Below are 18750 nucleotides of genomic sequence, written 5' to 3' on the forward strand. Positions count from 1 at the left end.
AATGTTATCACCTTGGGAATTAATATTTTAACAGATGAATTTTGGGAGAACACATATATTCAGACCATAACATCTCTATATGTAGTAAGCTTAGGATAAAGACTTGCCCAGGGACTGTCGGTTTTATGTCTTAATCAGGCTATGATTTCCATCCTATAGAGCACTTCTGGGAAAGACTGATGCCCTGTGTAATATATGGGTTCACCAGGTGGCCACTCCTGTGGAGAAAGAATAGTCACTATTTGGTATATTGGGCCCACATTCTTAAAAGCAAAGTGCTCACTAGTACCTCACAAATGCCTTTGCTGCTGTTGTTGCCTGTGTCCCTTCATTAAAGAAGGTAGTGATTCTTGGAGCTACAGGAAAAAAGTCCAAGACACCTCCCTGGCACAGGCAAGGTATTAATTTTAAACTGTGTTAAGCCCAAGTCCTTAATCTCAGTAAAGCTACCATCACCACGGAAGAGGCCTCTAACTAACTCCTGTGAGGCTTATTTGAAATTCTAGGCAAAAGGTAGTGTATAAATATAAGAAAGGTAGAGGAAACTCAGTCAAACCCCTATTGCATATCCAGTAACCATCAAAAAACAAAAACAATGAAAAACTTGAATAAAGGAGAAGACAAACAAATAAACAAAAACTAAATCAGACATCTGCAATTTGACACAATTAGAAATCCAGAATTTACTAAAATAATTTATGTAAGAAGAAAAATAAAAGGACTTTGATGATTTTTGTACTGCTACAAGAGAGGAAACTTGATTAACTTTAGCAGATGCTAAAATGTACCAATCAGAAAAATTTAATGACCTTTATCAACACTAGGTCTCAAATTACAGTTACATCTGGGAATCGAAATAATTTTAAACAAGATATCCTGTTTAATCTAGGGGGAATTACCAATGAAAACAGAAGAAAACAAGTACACCTCACCAGAGCTACTGCACTGCCCAAGTTCCCCATAGTCATAGCGCCCATTGCCCTAAAATATTCCATCAAAGACAGAAACTCTTACCATACAAGCCAAAACTTAAATATTCATAAACAGTAACTAAATAAAATTAGTTAGTAATGAAATTAAGTTAAATTAAATTGCATTTAAATCTCTAGTCCTTAAAATGCTATTGACATAATGAGACTTATTCCATCCCCACCAGTTAAAATAGTTAATACTGCTTAGTATAAATAAAAACATGACCTTTAAGAATAGAACTCGGCCTCTCTAGCATATCCCATATACAAGAAATGTTGGCCTCTTCCTCTCCCCATTCCTTTGCCAGATGCCATGGTGCTGGATGAAGTTATCCCTCTCCCAGACCCCTTGGCTACCTGGGCAGCTCCTTGTGATCAAGTGAGTAAATAGCACAGAGCATTTCTAAATTGTATAGATGGCAGCACCACATTACATATGATGAAGTCCCCAGGAGCGTTCTTGCCATCTACCTTTCAATCATGATATCACAGATCAAAGACACACAAAAAGTCAGCACAAATGGCCTGGCTTTGGGCATTCATTCCTAGCACTGGATGCCCTGGGAGCAACAGCCCCATCTGCACATTTTTACAGATTCTTGAGCTATTGCCACTATTCTGGTCATCTGATCCAGCCAATGGCCAAAGCAACAATTCTTTATCCAAGGTTTCTCTATTTGTGGTAAAGAACATATGGGGTAAACAATATAAACCACAGTTCTCTATGTCTCTGTACATATTAAAGCCACAATACAAGTTTTTATCAAGGCATTTATACCCTTTGGATTTCAAGATAGCTTTCATAGTGGCCAAGGTACATCTCACTTCTCAAAAATGCCCAGTGCTGGGATCTTGGACAAAGCATTCAGTGAAACTAAACTTTCTTACTGGCCTAGGCTGCAGCTCTCATAGAATGTCAGACATATAGCTTACAAAGACAAATTTTAATGTTTCAAGTCCCACTCCTCCTTCTTCACCTGTATCTAAGCAAGACCAAAATAGAGCCCAGCTGCTTCCTCCTTTGGTACCAGCAAGAAGTTTAAATAATGCAAGTCACTGGCCCAAACAGGAACTCTCACCCTGGTCCCACCTCTAATCATAATACTAATAATTAAAGCCAGTTTCTACTCTTTTCTCTCTCAAGTCATTTTCAGACCTTCAGGGAAGCCTCACTTGCTCTTTCCCAAAAAGCTCATTTTAAGTGTAGTAAAACTTTCCATGCTATTTTGGGGAATGTGTATATGTATAAATTATGAATTAATGCAATTAAAATTAATATAAATTCAAAAAAGTGGTCACATGGGCAGTGAGGACTGAATATTATCAGAAAACGGCATGCAGAAGATATTGAGAACGTTGGAAATGTTGTATTTCTTAATCCATGGTGCTCACATTTGTAACCATCATTTTTTCCTTTAAGCTTTCTCATAGGTTTTAACATTTATATTCAATTGCAGAATACCAAATAGAGTAATATAATCAATAGTGTAGTTATTGAAAAATAGAAATGAAAAACTGAGTTTGAAGCAAAGGCAGGTATCAAACATTTGAAAAAAAGTTTTAAATATTTAAACAGGTAGCAATTTTTCATAAAAATTAAGTCTCTACCGTAATAAAAATAATAACTAATGGAAAATTGTTATTATGTGATCTAAAATTATTTCTCATCTTATTTTTATCTTATGGCAATATTAACTTAGGCACTGAAAAATTCAAAAAGTAAAGCAAACCGAAATATGTTCATGTGCTTGGGAGAAAAATTTAAATCAAATACTAGTGGCCTGTTTTTTTTTATTGTAATCAATTCAGATGATAATTTTTATATACTTCAAATTTATGGTTAAATGTCACTAACATATTATGGATTTAATATCTTTAAAAATTCGTTTTAAAGTCAGAGGTCATAGGTAATACTCCTGCTGTTAAATAATATCTATGACCCTCAGTTTTCCCACAGATAAAAGAAGGATAATAAAACAGTTGAAAGAGGGTTGCTGTAAGGAATAAAAGAGGTAATAAAAGTGAAAATGACATTCGCAGGGTGTAACTTACATAAGATACTCAATAATTTTTGGCATAATTTAAGAATCCTCTGAGAATAAGAAAATATTTCACTTCTCAATGAAACATTATAAGAATGGCTTTTGTCTCTTGAACACTGACATAAAATCATACTGCTAATTAAGTGGCCAGCGAGACTAATCAGAAGGAACAGTATGATAAGTTTGGTCAGTGAATGCTCAGGAAGCAATAACATCAGAATGATAAATGCATCTATAGTTCTCAGGAACATAAATTTATTTTCAGGAGTGGCTCAGTGACAAAGGATTGACTCCTAGTTCTGATAAAATTGTTAACTCAAGTTACCATACTATTTTTATTTAAGAAATACTGATTTCAGCTCTCTTGATACACTGATTATTCCAATGTCATTGCTGATTCATGTTTGATTATACTACCCCTTCCTCTCCTTTTTTTTTTTTTTTGGACCTTTCCATATCCATTTATATGATTTGCCTGATTTCTATAAAACAGATCAGGATATGAAGAAGAAAACAATAAAAAAATCATGTCTAGCAAGGACAGAAGTCACCTCCAATGGAGACACTTCAGGAATTGCTCGGGAAAGAACATCAAGTGGTCAAACAGGAGGAGATATGTGGTTCAAGCTACAGAAACAGCAACAGGCTGAGCAGTCAACATAAGGTAAGAACTGATTCCAGGCTGGGTGACTCTGCTATGTGTTGCCTGATCCGGATACATTTTAAATTGAACTCCATCATTTTTTGAGGCCCTCTGGGAAATGTATCCATTGAAAACAGTCGACACCAGGGTCTACTTGAATGGGGCTGGGGGAGGTGGGATGAGGGAGAGGAGCAGAAAAGACAACTACTGGGTACTGGGCTTAATAACTGGGTGATGAAATAATATGTACAACAAATCTCATGACACATATTTTCCCATTTAACAAACCTGCACATGCACCTCCAAACCAAAAATAAAAATAAAAATAAATGAATAACAACACCACAAAGACCAGCAGGATTCCAGCCTGATACTGTACTGTATTTTGGATTCTCAACTCGATCCTAAAATAGGAAATTTGTGCATTGCTAGTGACAGAAAGAATATTATTTGCAAGATTTATTGGCAACTTTGCATTTATTCTCGAAGGCAGTGGTTCCCAACCTTTTTGGCACCAGGGACCAGTTTCATGGAAGACAATTTTTCACAGATGGGGGAAGGTGGGAGGATGGTTTTGGTATTATTCAAGCTATTACATTTATCATTAAATTCTCATAAGGACAACACAGCCTAGATCCCTGCCATGCACAGTTCACAGTGGGGTTGGCATTCCTATGAGAACCTAATGCTACGGCTGATCTGACAGGAGGCAGAGCTCAGGTGGCCATGCTTGCTTGCCCGTGGCTCACTTTCTGCTGTGCAGCCAGTTCCTCAAATGCCATGGGCCAGTATAAACACAGAAGATGGGAACCCCTGCTCTAAGGCCTAATTTAGAATATTTTTTGTAATTTCTATCCCTCTAGTATAGCCACAATTCCCAAATGGGCTTTCAAAAGCGTGTAAAAAAATATGATTTGGAAGTTTTAATGGGGAAAAATACCTGAATACAGATGAATCTGCAAAAGAAAAACTATGAATGTTATGGAACCTCCTTTATTAAATCTATCTATGTATCTATCTATCAACTGTCTATCATCTGTCTATTTATCATCTATCTATCTCAGCTGTCTTTCACTTGGATGATGCTAATTATTATTTATTTAGCTATTTTCCAGTTCTACTTGTGAAAAGAAATAGGAAGAGACAATACTAATCTAGAATAGTCTATGAAAGTTAACTTTACATGAAAGTACACTTACAATAAATGCTTTAAGTTAGAAGGAACTAATAAATTGCCTATCTTTAAAAAGTGTCTAATATCACGGGACAATTCCATGAAAATTTCTCTGAAAATTTGTTAAGATCTTTAAATTTGTTTCAGTGCAATGCCCAGTGTTATGAGAGAGATTACTAATAAACTAGATATAAAGAGGGAAACAGCCTAATGTATCTGAAAATGATAGTGCTACTATGCATACATTTTAATGTCTTCTTTTTGTGTACAAAATGAGTATTTGTTTTAGTGAGAAATAATAAAGTTATTAAATGCTGGAACTGGCCTCTGGAAAATTGGCTGCTGAAGTCTCTTACTGTTCATTTTCATCTAATCAGCTATTTTGAATTATTTTGTCTATGAGTAGGATGATTAATTTGCATATTTCAATGAAGTTATATAATGCAATGCATTTATATATGATATTGATTTAAATAGCTATAATTGATAATTGTAAAATAAATATTGGTGATAATTTCAGATCTTGCTTTATATCAAAATATATAGTTTATTAGGTACATAGTATTTATCTGAATCAAAATATAATTAATCGTACATAATTGAAAACTTTAAACTCTTTTTTTCTAAAGGATATAATTTAACCAAAAATTCAGATTTTGAATGATGTCATTGGACAATACAAAAATTAAGGTTTCTGTAACTCATGAGTAGCAAAATTAGTGATTCTGGGCATGTCTAATTCTAGCAAATATCTTCTCTCTACACAATAAAGAACAACCAAAGCAACAAGAGAAAAGAAATGTACCAAAATGGTTCTAAAATTACTGATCATAATTAAATCAACTCTGTCATCATTTTCTGTGACAAAGAGCTTGAAGTTATGCACATTGCCTCACTTAGCATAGTGTTTCCATTCATATTCAGTTTTACATATGCTTAAGCATGATATCTGTGTTAGGTAATAAAATATGGTTATTTAGCCATGCCATGCAAATTACATATGAATGCATATTTTAAATAAAGATTGGTGTTAGCTGCAATGCCTTAGCAAATTAATGTTTTCTCTTTAGTAATTAAATACACAAAGCATGTTTCTTTTAGCCTCCAGGTTTTCTTATTATTGGCCATTTTATGACCTTTTCAAAGTAGTCTACCAAATAGAAAAGATCCGCGCTGCCCTTTATAAAACAATACAGAGAAATGTTTATACTTTCAAGCCTGAACAAGTGACTTGAAATTAATAAATTTTTTTCTAAAAGAAGTCAATAGATTATAAGTCATGGAAGTTAATATAATTTATTTTTGGAATTTGTTGTCACTGAGACTACTAATGCACTACTCTGCCATCTCCCTAACCCTCCTCAATCAATAATACTTTTTAAAAGATATGTGGTTTAATATCCATATGCTTAAAATGTATGCTTTAAATACAGATTTCTTAAGGAATTGGAGCTTTGTGTGACACTGATGCCAGCTATTATCTTTGCTTCAAAGAGTCAGACTTTATGGCAGTTCTCTGTAGTGTGCACAATTTGTGTGTGTGTGTGCGTGTGTGTGTGTTAAGAATACTTAATATGAGATCTACCCTCTTAACAAATTTTCTAGGGACATAATACAGTATTGTTAACTATAGCACAGTGTGATACAGCAGTTCTTTAGAATATACTAATCTTGCATAACTGAAACTTTATACCTGTTGATTAATAACTTCCCATTTTCTCTTCTTCCAGCCTCTGGCAAACACCATTCTGTTTTCTGTTTCTAGGAGTTTCACTGTTGTAAATATCCAATATAAGAGAAATCCTGAAGTATTTTCCTTCTATGACTGGCTTAATTCACTTAGTACAATGTTGTCCAGGTTCATCTACATCGTCACATATGGCAGGATGTCCTTCTTTTGTGACAAACAATATTGTATTGTATACACATACGACATTTTCTTTATCCAGTCATCCACTGATAGACATTTAGGTGGCTTCCACATCTTGGTTACTACGAATGATGCTGCAGTGAACCTAAGAGTGCAGAGATCTCTTCCAGAACCCAGTTTCATTTTTTTCGATATATACTTGGTAGTGGAATTGCTGGATCATATTTTCATTCTATTTTTAATTTTTTGAAAAACCTCTATAGCATTTTTCATAGTGATTGCACCATTTTACATTCCCACCAACAATGTGTATAAAGATTACAATTTCTCAATATCCTCAGCAATAGTTTGTTTTTTTAATTATTGTTTGTTTTTAATATTGGTCATTCTAATAGGTGTGAGGTGACATCTCATTATGGTTTTGATTTGCATTTCTCTGATGATTAGTGATATTGAGCACGTTTTCATACACCTGTTTGCCATTGGTATGTCTTTTTTTGGAAAAACATCTGCTGAAATCCTTTGCCCATTTTTTGAGGGTTTTTCTTTGCCATTGATTTGAAGTTCTTTATATATTTTGGATATTAGCGCCTTATCATATGTGTGATTTGTAAGCATTTTCATTCATCCAGCAGGTTGTCTTTTCACTCTGTTGATTGTTTCTTTTGCTGTGAAGAAGCATTTTAGTTTCATGTAGTCTCACTTTTTGCATTTGTTGCTTGTGCTTTTATTGTCATGTATAAGAAACCATTGCCAAGACCAGTGTCATGAAGCTTTCTCCCTCTTCTAGGAGTTTTACAGCTCAGGTTTTATGTTTAAGTCTTTAAATCATTGTGAGCTGATTTTTGTATACAATATACACCGAGTATATTTTTATTCTTTTTCATGTCAATATCCAGTTTTCTGAACACCATTTGTTGAAGAACCTATTCTTTCTGAACTGTGTCTTTTTGGCATCCTTGTAGATCAGTTCACCATATATAAGCATGGGTTTATTACTGGGCTCTTTATTTTTTTTCCATTGGTCAATATGTACACAGCTATGTGAGTACCATATTGTTTTGATTAATGTAGGTTTGTAATATATTTGAAATCAAGAAGTGTGATGCCTTCAAATGTGTTCTTTCTCAAGATTGACTTGACTATTCTGGCTCTGTTGTGGTTTATACAAATTTTAGAATTTTTTTTCTACTTATGTAAAAAATTTCATTGGAATTTTGATAGAGATTGCATTGAATCTATAGATGACTTTGGGTAATTTAACAATATTAGCTCTCTCTTCTAACCCATGAACATGGAATTTTTTCAATTTATTTGTGTCTTCACTAATGTCCTTTGGCAGTGTTTTATAGTTTTTAGTGTACAAGTCTTTTACTTCCCTGGTTAAGTTTTTTCCTAAGTGTATTATTCTTTTTGATGCTATACAAAATGGGATTGTTTTCTCAATTTCCTGTTCAAAGAGTTTGCTGCTACTGTATAGAAATGCAACTGATTTTTGTATATTGATTTTGTATCTTACATCTTCATTGAATTTGTTTATTAATTCCAGCAGTTTTTTGTGGGTGCAGTCTTTAGGGTTATCTACATATAAGTTCATGTTGCCTGCAAACAGAGATGATTTTACTTCTTCCTTTCTGATTTGGCTGCCGTTAATTTATTTTCCTTGTCTAATTGTTCTGGTTAGAACTTTCACTATTACTTTGAATAGAAAATGATAGAGTAGGCACCCTTGCCTTGTTAGTGACTTTGGAAGAAAAGTTTTCAGTTTTTCACCGTGAGGTGGGATTAATGATAGCTGTAGGCTTTCCATAAATGAACTTTATTATATTGAGCTAAATTCTTTTTGTAACTAGCTTGTTGAGGGTTTTTGTCATAAAAAGGAGTTAACATTTTTCAAAAGCTTTTTTCTTTATTTCTTGAGATGACCATTTAATTTTTACCATTTATTCTGTAAATTAGATATATTACATTATTTGATTTGCATATGTGGGACGACCTTTGCATCCAAGAAATAAATCCCATGTGGTCATGGCATGCAATCGTTTTAATATGCTGCTGAATTTGTTTGCCAATATTTTGTTAAGAATTTTGAAATCTATGTTCATTGAGGTTATTGGCCTGTAGTTGCTTTTTTTCTTCTGATTGTATATTTATTTGGCTTTTGTATTTGGTTAATATTTGCCTCATAAAAGGCACTTGTAATTGCTCCCCCTTCTTCTATATATATTTTGTGTAACAGTTTGAAAAAGATTGTTATTAATTCTTTAAATGTTTGTTATAATTCATAAAAATCATCAGTGAAGGCATATGGCCCTGGGACTTTCTATTATGAGAGGTTTTTTATTTCTAATATGTAATTTTGCTAATAATTGTAGGTCTGCTGATGGTTTTCATTTCTTCATGATATAGTCTTAGTAGTTTGTATCTCTCTAAGGATTTGTCTGTTAGTTTTCACTTATCCAATTTGTAGGCATATAGTTGTTCATAGAAGTCTCTCGTGATCCTTTTTATTTCGGTGGGATCAGTTGTAATGTCTCTTTTTTTCATTAGTGATTGTATTTATTTGTTCTTTTTTTCCTTGTTAGCCTAAGCTTTGTCAATTTTGAAGATCTTTTCAAAAAATCAAATTTTTATTGTGTAGAGCTTTTCCTAAGATTTTCTATTGTCTATTTTGTTTATTCTTACACTAATACTTTTTTTTTATTATACTAAATTTGCGTTTGGTTTGTTATTTTTTCTAGTTTCTTAAGGTGTAAACTTTTTTATTTGAGATTTTTCTCCTTATTTAATGTTGGTATTTAGCATAATAAGCTTCCTTCTTAGTACTAAGGAATTAGAATACTTAGCACTCTGAGTACTAAGGGATTTATTGTTGTATCTCATAAACTTTTATATATTGTATTTTTAATTTTTTTCTCAAGAGTCTTTTTTTTTTCTTCTCGCTCTGTCACCCAGGCTGGAGTGCTGTGGTGTGATCTCAGCTCACTGCAACCTCTGCCTCCCAGATTCAAGCTATTCTCCTGCCTCAGCCTCCCAAGTAGCTGGAACTACAGGCGTATGCCAGCACGCCCAGCTAATTTTCTGTATTTTCAGTAGAGACAGGGTTTCACTGTGTTAGCCAGGATGGTCTCTATCTCCTGACCTCGTGATCCACCTGCCTCGGCCTCCTATAGATGACTTTAGATCTATAGATGACTATAGTGCTGGGATTACAGGCCTGAGCCACTGCGCCCAGCCTCTTCTCAATAATTTTTTAGGTCCATTTTAATTTCTTACTTGGCTCATTGGGTCAATATTGTGTTGTTTAATTTCTACATATTTGTGTAATTTCTTGTTTTCTTTTTGTTATTCATTTCTAGTTTTATTACATTGTGGTAAAAAGATATTTGGTATGATTTTAATCTTCTTAATATTGTTATATTTCATGCCCTAACATATGATCTATTCTAGAGAATGTTCTGTGTACACTTGAGAAGAATGTATATTCTGTTGCTGTTGGGTGAAATGTTGTCTGCGTGTCTGTTAGGCCTATTTGGGCTCTAGTGTTGTTTAAGTCCCCTGATTTCTTATCAGTTTTCTGCCTGGATGTTGTATCCATTAATGAAAGTAGTAATATTTAAGTTTCCTACTATTATTGCATTGCTGTATATTTCTTTCTTAGGTTCTTCTATATAAAGCAATCTTTATATATTTAGGTGCTTTGAACTTTGACACATACATACTTCCTGATGAATGAATATCTTTATCATATAATGAACTTCTTTGCTTCTTGTGACACTTTTTGACCTAAGCCTATTTTTTCTGATGTAAGTCTGGCAATGCTAACTCTCTTTTGGTTGCCGTTGGCATAGAATATGAAATGTTATTTTCCATTGGTTTACTTTCAGCCTGTGTGTGTCCTTAAATCTAAAGCGAGTCTATATGAACAGCATATACTTGTTTATCTAGTTACTCTATGTTTTTTGATTAAAGAGTGTAATCCATTTACACTTAACCATTTTCCCCTTTGCCCTGAGAATACTTGCCAGAGACATTTGTAACTACAGTATTTACCTTGAAATAACTTTGCCACAAAATATCTCACTTTTATTACTATTTTTTCATCCTTCTAGTATATTAACTTTGGAAAAACGTTATTCTATTTCTAGCATTCTGTTTTTAGTAGTGCTATTTCCATTTACAAAATATAGTAATTCTCGATTGTTGAAAATGTCAAATATTAGAAAATGTAGTGTTAAAAGCAAAATTTCAGCCAAATTAAATTTTAAAAAGTTTAATTGAACAATGAACTATTCATGAATAGGGCAGCCTCCCTGAACCAGAATAGGCTCAGAGACTCCAGTGCAGCCATGTGGTGGGAGAAGATTTATGGAAAGAAAAAAGGAAATTGACATAGAGAAAATGGAAGTGAGGTACAGAAACAGCTGGGTTGGTTACAGCTGAACCTTTGCCTTATTTGAACATGGTTCAAACAGTTGGCCACATTTGATTGGCCAAAACTTGGTGACTGGCACAAGAGTAGACGATAGTCTGTTTATACTTTCATTTAGTCTAGAGTTTGCCATGTACAGAGAAACGTTTAGGCCAAACTTAAAATATGTAAGGAGGGCAGGGCGCGGTGGCTCACACCTCTAATCCCAGCACTTTGGGAGCGCAAGTCGGGCGGATCACGAGGTCAGGAGATGGCGACCATCGTGGCTAACACAGTGAAACCCCATCTCTACTAAAAATATAAAAAAATAGCGTGCGCCTGTAGTCCCAGCTACTCAGGAAGCTGAGGCAGGAGAATCGCTTGAACCTGGGAGGCAGAAGTTGCAGTGAGCAGAGATGGTGCCACTGCATTCCAGCCTGGGCGACAGAACGAGACTCTGTCTCAAAAAAAAAAAAGAAAAAAAAAAAGGAAGGAGACAGCTTTAAACTAAACTTGATTTAACAGTAGCATTCCTAAACATGAGGTTAACATCATTCTCAAACAGTTGACCAAGGATTCATTTGATAAATTCGATTTTTCGGAAATAGATGATTCTGGTGATTCAGACAATTCTGATATTAGTTCTGTTTAGAAATAACTCCAAGAACAGTTTTTATATTTTGTTCTTACATTTAAAACCAGTCAGGTTGTTTCAGCCTCAAAGAGGATACTTATGTAAAATTAAATAAATGAGCGCTGGCAGAAGCTGCATTTTTTTTTCTAAACGGGAAAAGGGTTAAAAAATTAGGGAACGATTTATTATTGCCATTTTGTTAATTGTTTTCTGTCTTTTTTGTAGTTCTTTATCCTTCTTTTCTCTCATGCTGTCTTTGTGATTAGTTGATTTTTTATGGTGATTTGCTTTGTTTCTTTTTTTCTCTTGTGTATCTTCTATACACACTGTCTTTGTGTGTACAAGAGTTTTAACTCTCATTTTCTTTAATAATTTGAGAGATGTAATATACTACTATGTATGTGAGAGTTTTAAAAAATCATATATATTCGTGGGAACTTATTAGACTTGCAGTAACCACGAACTGATGAACTGATTTGTTTCTTTACACAACATAGATTTAGTGGTTACTAAGTGATATAACTGAAGTTTAGACAAATTAAGTAACTTACCTAACGTGACTTAAGTTACACGTGGCATTGAAGAGTTCTCTGTAGACTCTTGACCCTGAGAGCCAGATTGCTGGCATACAGGATCTTCACCACAGTTGCCAACACTGAAACCTAACACAATAGCCTCCCCTTTGTCTACAGAGGGTATCTTCCAAGGCCCCCGTTGGATATCTGAAATTGCAGAGAATACCGAACCCAACATATACTCTACTTTTTATACATACATACCTAAAATACAATTTAATTTATAAATTAGTCACAGTAAGAGATTAAAAACAATAATAATAAAGTGAGTTATTATAACAGTATGTAAGCCTTACCATTCTTGGGGCCACTATTAAGTAAAATAATGGTTACTTGAATAAAAGCACTGCAATATCTCAATCGCCATCCAATAATTGGGATGGCTACTAAGTAGCTAATGGGCAGGTAGCATATGAAACAAGGATACTTTGAACAAAGGGCTACTTTATGTTCCAGGATGGATGGAGTGGGATGTTGAGAGGTGTCATCATGCTACTCAGAAGGGCAGGCAATTTAAAACATATGAATTATTATTTCTAGAATTTTTTGTTTAATATTTTCATACTGTAATTGACTGTGGGTAACCAAGGAAGGTAAAACTGTGGATAAGGAGGCACTACTCTAATAAGGATAAAACTCACATTTGTCCTTTGAAATGTAAATACTCTTCAAGAGACATTCAACATTGAAACTCATATGACTTTAGAACTCAATGAAGAAATTTAGAGATTTCTAGTATAAAAAGACTAAGCTTTAAAGAAAAACAACTCTTTTAGATTTAGCTGAAAACAGCTTATAATGAATATAAAATTGAAATAATTATCGTTGTAAAAGTAAATATGCCTAAATATGTCTTTCTGTTTGGGATATTTTTATCATGTTAAAGTACCACATCAACACACTACTTTTTTAAAGAAAGAAATAGAGAACTTTTAGATTGCAAAAGTGTACGTAGAAAATAAGTAAGTAGTGAAATTTTGAAATATTTACCATCAACAAACACTATCAAAGCTAGAAGTGTGCAGTTGTTTTCAATTCTGAATAAATTTCATAAAATAAATAATACTAAACATTACTCACTTTTTCAACTTAAAAAAAAATCTTTTCAGTGATTTTCTGGTTTTCAAGCATCAGTAAAAGAAAGAGCATCAGGCTGAATCCTGATGTGAACCTGACTCAGTGGGTAGAACATCTGTCTTCTCTGAGAGCTTGTCAGTTTGGGTAAATGATTGATCATGCTACTCAGGGTCAAGGATAGACAACACCACAGCACTAACTGACAACAGCCATGAGTCCGTAGCAAGATTTGCTCATCATATTCACTCAAATTTCCGGTCTCCGGCTAAAATACTCATGACATTTATTAATGGATAAGTTTGAACTATTTTATCTAAAATTAAATGATGTTTTTATTTTTGAATAAATGAATATTCGTGCTCTTTATTGAAATGAACACATTGAGATGTTCATTACTGTATTAGTCTGTTCTCACACTGCTATGAAGAAATACCAGAGACTGGTTAATTTATAAAAGAAAGAGGGTTAGTTGGCTCACAATTTTGTTTGGCTGGGGCGGCCTCAGGAAACATAATCATGGTGGAAGACAAAGGATAAGCAGGCACCTTCTTCACAGGGCGGCAGGACGGAGTGAGTGCAACCAGGGGAAATTCCAGAGAACCATCAGAATTCATAAGACTCACTCATTCTCATGAGAACAACATAGAGGAAACCGCCCCTGTGATTCGATTACCTCCACTTGGTCCCGCCATGACACGTGGAGATTATGGGGATTACATTTCAAGAGGAGATTTTAGTGGGAACAAATGATACGGATTGGGGAGCGAATCCATATCAGTTACTAATAGATGCAAAGTGATCCAATATTACAACCTCAATAAAGTAGGTTTAAAATTTTTTAATCCTTATAATAAAATTATTAAAAAAGAATTCTGGAGAATTCTTGATGGAAATCATCAATATTCCTAGAGAAAAATTCTACAAACTTCAGATGAATCTGAATGGTCATCCTTAAAGGTCATCCATCTTTCTGTTTGTTTTCATCTAAAAGACATCATACTTTCAATACTGCAAAACTACTTGTTTAAGTAGCTTTATTTTGGATAAGTATTCACTTCATATATTTTATGAATTTGTGACAAAGCTAATCTAATAAAATATGGGTATTTGTTTTTGTATCTTTGAAAATTTCACTCATTGTCTTCTTGGTCTGACCACTGGGGCAAATAATATTTTAAATATAAAACATATAAATAAATATAAATACATATTTATACTGTAGATAGTATACAACATGACTATTTTATTACATATAAAATATATATTTATCTTATATTGCCAATATATAATATTTAACATATATAACATATAAAATATACAATAAACAACATACAGTAAGTTCCCACATATTGTTGTAGAGAGGTTCTTGGAAACTGTGATGCTAAGCAAAATGACATAAAAGGAAAACCATTTTACCATAGGTTAATTGATATAAATAAGAGTTGAGTTCCTACAACATATTTCTGGTCACAAAAACATCACCAAACTTCTAAATGAAAACCAAAACATTTTAATATTTAATATTTGTTGCAATATTAAACATTGAGATAAATGTAAGCTATACATACATTGAAGAAAGATTAATAAAAAACAAGATCACTACTTAGCCAGTGATTCCAGTTCAGTGTCATGGGTGGCAGGAACCTACCTCAGCAGCTCAGTGCCAAGGCTGGAATCAACCTTGGACAGGATGGCATTCCCTCTCGGCATGCACTCAAACACACACCCACACTCACTCAGATGGGACCAAATAGACACACCAGTTCACCTCATGTGCACATCTTTGGGACGTGGGAGGAAACTGGAGTACCCAGAGAATATCCACGTAGACACGGGGAGAACATGTGAACTCCACACAAAGAGTAGGGAATTGTTTTTTTCTCATCAACATTATAACAAAGTGACATCGAATGAAATGAAGTTATTCAATGACATACTGTGTATAAATAAAGTGATCTATGTGGTGCTTAATGAGTTAATTTTAAAATTATTTTATTGAAGTTACAATACTTTATGTAAAAGGGTGGGGAAAATAACAAATTAATCCCTCAAATTTGACATTACTCTTGGATTTGTTTTTTATGTGTAACACTTTCTCACATCTACTCCATTCAGATCACTTCCAACTCAGATGATTGAACTTAAAAAAATAAGCCTTAACTTTCCAGAGGCACGTATTGAATGTCTGCTCTTTATTCATCTATACTTGGCTCACAGAACATTGCCTATTACATGGCAGGTGCTCAATGTATATTTGCTGAATAGATTGAATGAAATAAGTTTCTTGTATGCTTAAGAGTCTTATCAAAGATACTTGAGGTCTTTCATCTAAGGTGGAGTAGTTGAATTCTCAGGTAGATATTGCATAGTAATTGGAAACGTGACACATAAAATGGAGTAACTGAACTGAAACTAAAATATGTCTTATCAGGGCAATTCTGTGAGACTTTGAAAGCATTTTTAAGGCTGCAGTTTTGGTGAAAATATACATAAAGATAAATCAAAAGGAAGGCTACCTTGGACAGTATTTTTAAGGCATTAAAAATCAGTTTGTGGATGGGCCCAGTGGCTCACGCCTGTAATACTAGCATTTTGGGAGGCCGAGGCGAGTGGATGGCTTGAGCTCAGGAGTTCGAGACCAGCCTGGACAGCATGGTGAAACTACGTCTCTACAAAACATACAAAAATTAGCCTGGCATGGTGGTGCATGCCTGCAGTCCCAGCTACTTGGAGGGCTGAGGTGGGAGGATCCCTTGAGCCCGGGAGGCTGAGGCTGCGGTGAGGCATGATTGCACCACTGCACTCCAGCCTGGGCTGCAAAGCGTGACCCTGTCTCAGAAAAAAACAAAAACAAACAAAAGAAAACAAAACAACAACAACAACAAAAATTTGTTTGCAATGTACTGCAGTTAAAATATACATATAGCTATAATTGAAGGTTCTCACTTTTAGCTTCTGTGTTTGATCTATTTATTTCGTAGTGCTGCTGGCACAGCATTTTACTGTGTCACATAAATTAACTTTAAGCAATCTGTAAAACTTTTATTAATGATTCCAACAAGACTATATAAATCCTTTTGTAATGAGGTCAAGGTATGCTTCAAACTCCAGGCAAAACAGCTGTCTTCTAACAGAGACAGTCTCATGCCTTTGCAGTGTATATCAGTTTATCAACTGGCTGTTTGACAAATAGATCGCTTTGGTTACAAACATGAGAGCAAGATAGAGAATTGGGAAGATAATAGGTTAAAAACTGGATAAAAATTTCAGTTTCTTTCCCTGAAGTATCAGCTTTATAGAAACAAGAAAATATCTACTATACTTTCATATTCTATTAGATTTTCTAGTCACTCTATTCAGTTGTGTCCAGATTAATTTATGTCTTGAAATACTCTATTAATTGACAAATATTTATGATTCAGATTTAGCAAGACATTATCCTGTCAGCAGGTAGAAGGATGTGTAGGAAAATATAGAAGTTATCTAAAAAAGTCAGGTTTGATTATAAACAGATTTGTCCTTTAACTTTCTCCATTCACTTTTTCACTTGGCTAGGTTTCATATTTTGCTTAGGCATAATGAAGTATTATCTATCATCTAGGCCTACATGAAAACATTCTTTAAATTTAATTTAACTAATTTTCCTATCTGGCTTTAGAGTTTCTTTTCCAAATTCCTCTGACTACTTCATGAGAAATTTGTATCCAAAAGTGAAATTATTTTTAATATATTTTAAATAATTTATGCTTTAATCTTGTGTAAATAAAAATATTGACCCCAAGCTTAACTGCATACTTATTGGGATCATGGTTACCAATTATAGACCGAAGTGTTTATTTAACCTTCTAGAACGAACTGTAAATCTGCCATTAATAGAGAATGCTTCATGAGCTAGCAAATTAGAAAGCACCTATATTTAAAAGATTGTAGGAAGTGGAAATTGCCTTTAGTATTTAATTTTTGAATTACTTAGGAAGGCTGATCATTAACACAAACTAAATTATTTGAAATGACTATTTAATTGGGAATATGTCAATAGAGATTTAATATATCTAGAAAATATTACATAATTTCAAACAAAATGCTCCATTACTTAATTTGACATGTATACAGTAGGTACCAGACATAGTGCCAAGTACTAAACACAACAGAGAATTAGGTGGATTGGATTCTTACATGCAAAAATACTCCAAGGACTTTCATTCTATTTACTGGTTGATTTGTCTTTGCAAAATAACAAAACGATTTAAAACCTAAACAGAAACAAAATGTCTTAATATTAAAGCTTTCTTGAGAAACATTATTAAATTTCAACTGAGAACTATTAAATATTAATGGTGTTTTGTTATTTTTATTGTCTAGAAAAAGGAAGTAAAATGTTACAAATAATTCTGGTAATAAACAGTCATCAGTGGCTACTGCAATATTGATAATTTTTTGCTATATAATTTTTCTTTTTTAAAAAATAGACCTGAAAACTGACCAAGTAAGAATTTTTTTTAATTCTTCTGTAGGAGTCTATATCATTTACTACATAAGGAAATTCTTAAGATGTCAAGTTGTCTTTTCCAATCAATGTACCTGTAAGTCTATAATCACCTAGTAATTGTTTTCACATATGTTTGATATACAATGAATTACCCACATAATTTCCCAGACATTATCACTCAGCCCTAACTTTTCTCTTGGGTTCAGGGATATTAAAACAGTGGAGTGGAGAGTGGGATAAAATTAAATGAAAGAACCCAATAGTGGTGACTAAGTAAAATCAGGTGGAGAGAAAATTGATGGGGATGAAAGACAGTGTGACAAACGCTCTTCTCCCATTTCAGTGCTATCTCAACATTTCTTTGGTTTCTTTGCTAATGCTATGTTCTTTTCAAGACTCTAAATTTTTATGTGTAGATGTTTGTAAAACTATGTTTTATGTTAACTTTCATGTTAGCTTTGGAGGTACATGTGAAGATTTGTTATACAGGTAAACTCCTATCACGACGGTTTGTTGCACTGATTATTTCATCACCAGGTTTTAAGCCTGGTACCCAATGGTTATTTTTTCTGCTCCTCTCCCTCCTACCAACCTCCAATCTCAACTAGACCCTAGTGTCTGTTGTTCCCCTTTTTGTGTTCCTGAGTTCTCATCATTCAGCTCCCACTTATAAGTGAGAACATGTGGTATTTGGTTTTCTGTTTCTGCGTTAGTTTGCTAAGGATAACATCCTTCAGATCCATCCATGTTCCCACAGAAGACATGATCTCATTCTTTTTTATAGATGCATAGTATTCCATGGTGTATATGTACTATGTTTTCTTTATCTGATCTGTCATTGATGGGCCTTTAGGTTGATTCTAT

General features: G+C 33.8%; 1 protein-coding gene across 1 annotated transcript in view; it reads left to right on the forward strand.

The window, feature by feature from the left end:
* Positions 1-18750, forward strand: part of LOC129529282 (uncharacterized) — a 186249-nt gene that overhangs the window by 126469 nt on the left and 41030 nt on the right. The window contains exon 2 of the mRNA XM_055373827.1: positions 3507-3677. Coding sequence (XP_055229802.1) covers positions 3507-3676 — 170 coding nt within the window. The 3' untranslated portion in view covers position 3677. The remainder of the gene's footprint in view (positions 1-3506; positions 3678-18750) is intronic.

This window comes from Gorilla gorilla, chromosome 22 (assembly GCF_029281585.2).
Source record: "Gorilla gorilla gorilla isolate KB3781 chromosome 22, NHGRI_mGorGor1-v2.1_pri, whole genome shotgun sequence".
Classification (NCBI taxonomy): domain Eukaryota; kingdom Metazoa; phylum Chordata; class Mammalia; order Primates; family Hominidae; genus Gorilla; species Gorilla gorilla.